The 8109-nt window shown below is 39.5% G+C and overlaps 2 protein-coding genes across 2 annotated transcripts; both read right to left on the bottom strand.

Moving 5' to 3' along the window:
• LOC109729024 lies at nucleotides 1428–2078 on the bottom strand. Its single transcript, XM_020259633.1, has one exon. The coding sequence runs from the start codon at nucleotides 2061–2063 to the stop codon at nucleotides 1671–1673; it is 393 nt and encodes a 130-aa protein (XP_020115222.1). The 5' UTR covers nucleotides 2064–2078; the 3' UTR covers nucleotides 1428–1670.
• Nucleotides 2489–4825, bottom strand: LOC109729022 (molybdate transporter 1-like). The gene is made up of 3 exons (XM_020259631.1): nucleotides 4197–4825; nucleotides 3694–4063; nucleotides 2489–3506 (listed from the first exon to the last, which is right to left on the bottom strand). Exons 1-3 carry the CDS (start codon nucleotides 4653–4655, stop codon nucleotides 2950–2952), a joined length of 1386 nt encoding a protein of 461 aa, XP_020115220.1. The 5' UTR covers nucleotides 4656–4825; the 3' UTR covers nucleotides 2489–2949.

Genomic DNA, 8109 nt, shown 5'->3' with positions numbered 1-8109 from the left:
CTACCTATTAAATCATATCTCAATCAAACAGGTGCCATCAAAGCCCTGATTATTCCTTGCGGGGTGAGAAGAAATGGTTTTTAAACCATGCTTCTCAGCTGTTCCCTACCATCACAAAGACTCTTTTCTAAATAGTAGCTCAGGAAATCCGAGGTTTGATTCTTTTTGAGCTTCTCATCTTATTTAATTCTCCCTAATTTAATTCAAGTTTAATCAGGTCTAAACGCAGAAATGAGGAGAAACAGAATTCTTTTAATGCAAACTACACATCTAGAAACAGATACATGCAGAAACTGATACATACCCAGCAGGTCGTATAAGACGCACCCAGTCGAAAGCACTCCAGCTCAATTCATTATCATGCGACTGATCGACTAGAGTCGAGATCATCAGCAGAACACAAAGACAACTAAAATCTTCGTTAGGAGGGATAAACTGTTTCAAAATCCACATCACTATGATTTGATATCAAAAACTCTCACAAAAAGAAAGTACAGATAACTAGACAATGTACTCCAAGAAACTGTCAACCACTATACAAGTTGGAGCCTTGTTTGTTTAGTTTTCCACATACAAGAATTAGTAGTAGCATATTACTAGTTCTTCCTGAAGAATAAAAGAAGATCAATAGTGTGACATTTTTTTTTTTTTTATGTCATTAAGGTTAGTTATAATACTTCTCAACAATAGAGCATTCAATTCGTTCATTCGCCGCCGCATCCAACAATACAAAATCCCACGAAAATAGGAGATGGCCATGTCATATAATTTTGTTTGGTCATTTTACGAGATTTTAACTCGTAGGCGCACATTCAATACTCTAGGCTCCCTTTTCAAACTTGCACCCTAAGGCTGAAGTTTCCCTTTTGCAAAAACCAAACAATCTCAAGCGTCTAAAGAAGCAAAAGAATCCTCCATCTCTATTCACTACTCCTTACCACGCAAAAATTTTTATACTATCATATAAACCAAAAGCTAACATGGGAACGAAAGAAGGCTAATACCAAAAGAGCTTGTTCTGCTAAGCTGAAGCTTCGAAGGAACTACTGATGAGAACTGTTTGAAAGAAGCTTAAGTACCTTTTTCGTTAGAATCTCTTCATCTCTTCATCGGCCTTTGGTATAGCAATCACTTCAAATTCGAGTTCTTCATTTCAGTTTTCTGTTTAAGTAGGAGCTCCAAACATGCTGAAGATTCTCCTTTAAGAACACTACTAAATGATTCATGAGAACATGTCCCAAACCGTACATGACACATGCACACTAACATTTTTTAACTCTTTGCATTACAAACAATGTATATTGGGACACCACATATAGAACCTTCCAACAGTGTATCCCCTTGAATACAATTGATCTACAAATTCCTAATTTCCGACAAGCAATTAGTATCTAAAAAATCATGAACCAAAATTATGGTGCTAGAAATTACAAAATAAGATACTCATAGTCCAAAATTACTAATTGGCCACAATCAAATCATACATAACACTTTTATTATGTCTACAAATCGTCAAACTATATTACAATGCATGTTGTTCACAAAATCAACTATCTATATAAAAAAGTGAAAGAAAAGATAATTCGATTTCTATATCCCATCGTCACTATGTCCAACACGTATAAGATCAATTACAAGAAGAATCCATCGCCGATCGGGCAAGTATTAGATCATACCGGGGGCAGTTTCTCGGGGGGATTAGGGTTTTGGGAATCGATCGCGGCGAGATCGGAGGCGGCGGAGGAAGAGGGTTTCGTCAGCATCAGTGGGCGATCCTTGGACTCCTCCCCGTCGACATCGTCGTCCTCGTTGTCGGAGGTGGTGAGGTTGATGCAGGAGCACCGCTCCAGGGAGGCGAAGAAGGCCGAGGAGACGCTCGCCCCGACCCAGCTCGCGACGAAGCCGAGCTTCTCGCGAAGTAGGAAGGAGGAGGCATCCATGGCGATCCGAGGATTAGGGTTTCGGGGGGCGCGTCGGAAGGGTTCGGGGACGAGGGTTTCGAGAAGTGGGACAAAGACTACTAGCGGAGACCGAGGAAGAGGACGATGGACGAAACGTCCCATATAGGCATATACACGGACATTAAGGGTATTCTCGTCATTTTACAACAGGTAATTGAGCAATTATCGATATAATAATGGTGTTGTAACTTAGCCCATGCTTTTTTCTATTTAAACACTCGAGAAGTTATAATTTTAGTTTTGGGGTTTAATGAAATAAAACATTCTATGAATGGAATTAAGTAATTTTACAGAAAATTACTAATCTTTTGCTGATTAAAATTGAAAGTAAAATATATGTAAAAACTTAAAAATACAAGTACAAGGGCCAACTCTCAATGTTGGCATAGTGTAGGGACTATGCATACATCTTACTATTTTACTTACGTGTGAAGTTTAGGTGTGTTTGCTTGTGACAAAGCGGGAGGCGTAAATCCGATCATAAATTTGAGTTCACAATGAATAGAAGAAAAAAAAAAGAGTGAAAAAAATCCAAATTCACAACACCAAATAAACATTCTCGACACTTTACATCGCCAATATCCCCACAATCTGTTCGGCAAATTACTCAATAGACCCCCATCAGTCTACAGCTCAAGCTCTCTTGAACTTTCTTTGAGTAAAGCCATTAGTTATTTTCCACACAGCAACATTAAAGGGAAAAAAATTTTAAAAATATACAAGCATTTTGGAAATAAATATTTAAAATTTAAAAGTTTCAATCTCCTACTCAATCTTATAGTTTTCTCAAAATAAATGTCTAGGCTTTTGAAAATTTTAATTCTGCTATCTAATTTTAAAACACTTGCAGCAGCTCTCAACAGAATATATCAGATATACAATAGGTAGCAAAATTGAAAGTTCTAAACTTAGATACATATTTTGTTAATACAGTGAGATTAGGTAGAGAGATTGTAAAAATTTTAAATTTAAATTAAGATCGGCGGGCTCACTTGAGCATCAGCTTGCGGAGCTGGACGAGGCCGTGGGCGATCATGCCGCAGACGAAGCCGAGCGCGGCGCTGGAGCCGACGAGGGAGACGGCGGCGCAGACGAGCGCGACGAAGGCCTCGGCGCGCGTGGCCATGTCCCGGGCGGCGATGGCGAGCTCGACCCCGGCGAAGAGGAGGAGCACGCCGAGGAGGCCCACGGGGAACTGGACGAGAATTCTCAGCATGGAGGCGCCGAGGACGAGCCCGAGCGCGAGCTTGGCGGCGCCGTGGCAGCAGGGCATGGCGCCGAACCAGCACCCGACCAGGTTCATGGCCCCGACCGTGACCGCCACCGACGCCGCCGACGGCTCCGCGCGCTCCGGGAACAGGTCCTTGGTGAGCTTGCACACCGCGATCACCGAGTTGAGGATCGACAGCGGGAGCTGCGGGATCGCGCCCTTCACGAACCCGTCCTTCCACGCGTGCCTCGAGATCCTCACCACCTCGATCGGCGACGGCCCCGCGCGGAGCTCCTTCACCGCGCTCGGCTTCCGAATCACCGCGAGGATCACCCCTGCGCAGTTTGTTGATTGTAAACTCTATTAAAATCCGCAAATTGTAAGCACCCTTACGAAAAAAAAAGGTTCTTTTGTGTTGAATTGAACATCTTTCCAATCATACAGCAGCACTGTTTGAAAGTATATAGATAAGTAATAAAGCTTTTGTATATAGAGAGAGAAAAAGAGTTGCTTTTGCAGTACCTAAGACGAAGACGATCACGGCGGATGGGATTGAGGAAGCCATTTTATTCAGCAGCCTCTTCCAAGTACTCCGCCGTCTTCTGCCGCCGTCCCCCGACTCCGGTCCGTCGGCGGCGGCGGCGTCGTCGTCGTCGTCTTCTTCGCGCCTTTCTACTTCGTCGCCGGCGCCGTTGACGATCACTATGAAGCACGTGGCGACGATGGCGAGCACGAGCCCGTCGAGCCCCGTCCAGGGCCTCTGGCTCAGGGACTTGGCCTTCGCGAGGTCCTGCTCGTATCTCACGTACTTCACCGCCGACATGGCGAAGCTGAGTCCCTGCGCGAGCTGGATCCCGCGCACCACTGGGAGTGGCACGAGCCAGTAAGCCACCTGCAGCATATAATATATATAATAATAAAGTATTAAGATATCATGTTCTCTATATATGTTCATTTAAATTTGGACAAACTTTTTTTTGCAAAAAATTCGCTTCGATTTCAAAATTCAAACAAGAGGTAGGTACCTCCATGAGCCTGGTGGCGCCGAGGAGGAAGAGGACGGCGGAGGTGCAGATGCCGGCGGCCATGATCTCGGGGACGGAGAAGGAGGGGGAGGAGATGGCGACGGCGGCGATGGACTTCATGGGCTGGACGGGCATGGGGACGCCGTAGATGAGCCCCGTGACGATGTTGTAGATCCCCGTGAATATGAGGGTCGTGCCGAGGTCCAGGTCCTTCGCCAGGGCCAGGGCGAGGACGATGGGCACGTACGTCCCCAGGTCGCCCATCGCCCCGTTCAGCTCCGATTCCCACCGCGCCCGGAACGCCAGGTTCCCGCGCGCGCGCGCGAGCAGCGGCGGCCGAGGCGATGACCGAGAACGAGGAGGAGGAGGAGGAAGAGCACCGGGCGAGGTGGCGACGGGGAGCTCGGGATCGTGGGGTTTGATCGCGCTCGCCATTGTTGGATGTGGAGAGGTGCGCATTGCATTGAGAGAAGGTCTTAACGAAGGGCAGGGGCTTTTATAGAAGGCAAAGAAACCCTTCTCGTTACTAAGGCCAACTCACTTAATTTCGGGTTTGGACTAAAATCCGATTTGCGGATTAAATCCATCGCATATAATAATAAACACACATAAATTTGTTAGTCTACATCTGTCACCGCATCTTTCGCCACCCGTGCGAGAGAGAGAGAGAGAGAGAGAGAGAGAGACCGTAGATTACAATAAAATTTGCAGATATTTTTTTCATCCTCTTATTGGAGATTTTTGATCCGCAATTCTATAACAAATAAGTCACGGACATAAGTGTTACTCTCATGAACCTCCACATCCCACGGAGTTGCGGTTAAGACTCCTCTTCATTGTATCTAGTATTGTTGTCAAATGATGTAGTTCTTAAACGATAATCTATTTGTGAATTATTGTAAGTAACAAAAATTTCTCAAAAAATGAAAAAAGAACTCTAATTAAGTAATCACTGGTTACCGACTGTCACGAGGGCAAGTGGCAAAGAGTTTGGTGATTAATATTCGAGATCCGAAATTCGAATGTTAATTGATTCATATTTTTAATTAAGTTTATCTCCAAATGAAATATGCGAAGCGGGTACTGGGTAGCAGGTACCTATCTCTATAAAAAAAAAAAAAAGTAGCCACTGGTTAGTAACAAGATAATTAATTAAGCATGCTTTTATGCGCCTCTTTGCACACCAATGACTCCCCAGTTGAGGGAATTAAATGCTTTGAAAGGCACGCAACATACAAAAGTCGAAAATTTTCCAATTAATCCACTACATAAATACACTTGTGATTAATTTAAAGAACAACAATATATTTGGTCTGTATAATAATTAAGTGTACAACTAAATACATAGCCTCGCAGTGAATCTGTATAAATTTCGAGAGATGAAGGGGTGCAATGATTATGGTGGAGGCCCTGGGAATTGGCCCCTTTGGATTCTGGAAGGTCATTTGAAAGATTAGCCTAGGAATTGGGCTACTATTTGCATTTAAATTCTATAACAAAACTGTTTGTAGGATTTATCCTTTATTCTAAAGCACAAAAATAATCATATTCACAGCTAATAATATACGATAATAATACCACCTAATATGAAGAAATAGAGTAGAATAATACCAGTTTCACCAGATGGAAAAATTCTAAAATGCAACAGGTATATTGGTGACGTGGCGTAACAAACCAATCTAATGTCTCTTTTTAGAGATATATGTCCCATTATGATTGTAAAAAAATATTTTTATTGTACTTTTGTTTGAAAAAAAGAAATATGATTGACTTGTTATTGATGACGTGGTGTATGTGTGATAGTATAGAATTCCTCCACCAGATGGCACCTGCTGCACAGTTGTAATAAAACCATTTTAAATGGAGTTGTACTTTCTAGGCAAATTAAATTACATTTAAAGCTTTCTTTATTTGGGGTCGTGAAGTAGTACTACAAGAATGTATATATATATTTTTTATTCATTTGGGGCCGTGAAGTAGTACTACAAGAATGTATATAAATATTTTTAAAATCCGCTGTCTTTTTTGTTTATTTTTAATATAAAAATAAATTTGACTGAAAATATGAAGCTACAAAGCTCCCATTTGAGTTCTTAGATATCGGCCATTAATTTTATTGTCAATTGTGCCAGAGATAGGCCGTGAGAAGAATCCAATTTTGGAGAAAAAAAGAAACAAAAAGATGAAGGTAAGGTTTGCAAGTTCTGCTTTTGTCACATTAATTGATTTCTAGTCTATTTTATTCTGGATAATCGATAAAACATTGGTCCTGCAATATACGTGAATTTTTTTATACTATAATTCAAAAAGTTCATTACCAAATTAAATACAAAATTCATTTTCTACTACCTTTGAAAGTGGACAAGCATTTTAAATTTTCATTCATTAAATAATTTTCAGTGATTAAATGTCAACATAATTTCTGAACCATCCAACCTGCCTAGCTATGGCTGTTGCTTGGAACAAAGCATCCATGCATATCCTATCCTAAGAATAAATTCTAAAGTAATGCAACGAATGTTGACTATGAAGAAAAGAAAGAGACAAATAATAATTTAATTTAATTTAATTTAATTAATGCATCTAAATTTGTCCTATTTGCAATAGACCAAAAGCACTTTGTTAGGCAATATTTTCTATCCAAAACTCTTTTAATTTTGTCAAAAAGAATAAGAATTATGCTTATCCTCCAAGGAGATATTTCAGTTTTGGAATATCTGCCCTATTATGAGAAACAATAGTTAATTAAACATGCAGATCTCATTTAATATATATAATGATGATTTAATACTGAGATATAAGTTATTTAAAAATTACCGATCGTCCTTAGCGCAAGTGGCAAAGGGCTCGGTGATTGGTATCCAAACTCCCAAGTTTGAATCATAATTGATTCACATTTCCAGCTAAATTTATTTTTAAATGAAATAAACGAACCGGATAACATGCTACCTATCTCTCTCTCAAAAAAAAAAAAAGTTATTTAAAAATTATAAAATTTTGTACATATAAAATAGCTAGATGTTGCATTTCAATTTGAACTCTGAACAGATTGAAGGGATCATGAGTTTGAAGTTTCTCAGCATCGTTGCAGGGGACTAAATTGAATTTCCTGATATGCAAAAGAACACAAATGATCATTGTATGTAAGGTAGGTATTACAAAGAATTATATATTTTTTGTTTTATTTAGTGTACAAAATATTGGAAATATTGATCCAAACTTAATCTGAAATTTAGTTAGAGATTGAATTTATTCAAATTATACATTGATTATATTTAAAGTTTATGTAATTAGAGTAAGATTTATAATTATTCAAAGTAAAAATTATATTTATCATATGTTATGACTTCAAAGTTATATATATAGTTAGACCCGAATTAATTAGATGAATCAGCCATAGTGACATGACCGTATAAGACCGAGGTGTTGTCCAGAATATAATTAGAGATTTTTTAGTCATAAAGAATTAATTTAGTTATCTTTCTTCTCCTTCAATATTAATTTATTTTATTTTAAATTTGATATTATATAATCGGTATCTGTATAAATAAAAAAAATCACTCTTTAAATACAAAATAAAAAAATAAACGCTAAACTCAGTTAACACGAGTGATGGAGACAAAAAAAAAAAGAAAAAAAGAAAAAAAGGATGGCAGCTATTATGGGTTGACCGAAATTGGATGGTGTTAAGGCAAAGTGCTTGTCGGATCCGACAACAAATCTGTACGGTTTGGAATATGGACACCCGACTTCTTTTCAACCGTCCGTTTCTTCTCTTACTCTCCAAAAGGAATCTTACGGTTTAGATTTGTGTCTTTACTCTCTTGCTTTAGAATCATTTCTAACTTTGAATAGTTTATAGTGCATAACACTGATGCCTTATCATCACTATTTAAAACAGTTGGATGCTCTT

This window comes from Ananas comosus, linkage group 25 (genome assembly GCF_001540865.1).
Source record: "Ananas comosus cultivar F153 linkage group 25, ASM154086v1, whole genome shotgun sequence".
Taxonomy (NCBI): domain Eukaryota; kingdom Viridiplantae; phylum Streptophyta; class Magnoliopsida; order Poales; family Bromeliaceae; genus Ananas; species Ananas comosus.
Note: the sequence above shows the minus strand (reverse complement) of the source record. Positions and strands in the feature narration are given on the sequence as shown.

Bases quoted from the DNA above. Each gene is read 5' to 3' on its own strand.
- LOC109729024 (XM_020259633.1), bottom strand. From the start codon at position 2,063: ATGGGACGTTTCGTCCATCGTCCTCTTCCTCGGTCTCCGCTAGTAGTC.
- LOC109729022 (XM_020259631.1), bottom strand. From the start codon at position 4,655: ATGCGCACCTCTCCACATCCAACAATGGCGAGCGCGATCAAACCCCAC. The intron at 4,064-4,196 runs GTACCTACCTCT...TATATGCTGCAG, and splicing joins GCGCCACCAGGCTCATGGAG to GTGGCTTACTGGCTCGTGCC. The intron at 3,507-3,693 runs GTACTGCAAAAG...CAAACTGCGCAG, and splicing joins CGTGATCGTCTTCGTCTTAG to GGGTGATCCTCGCGGTGATT.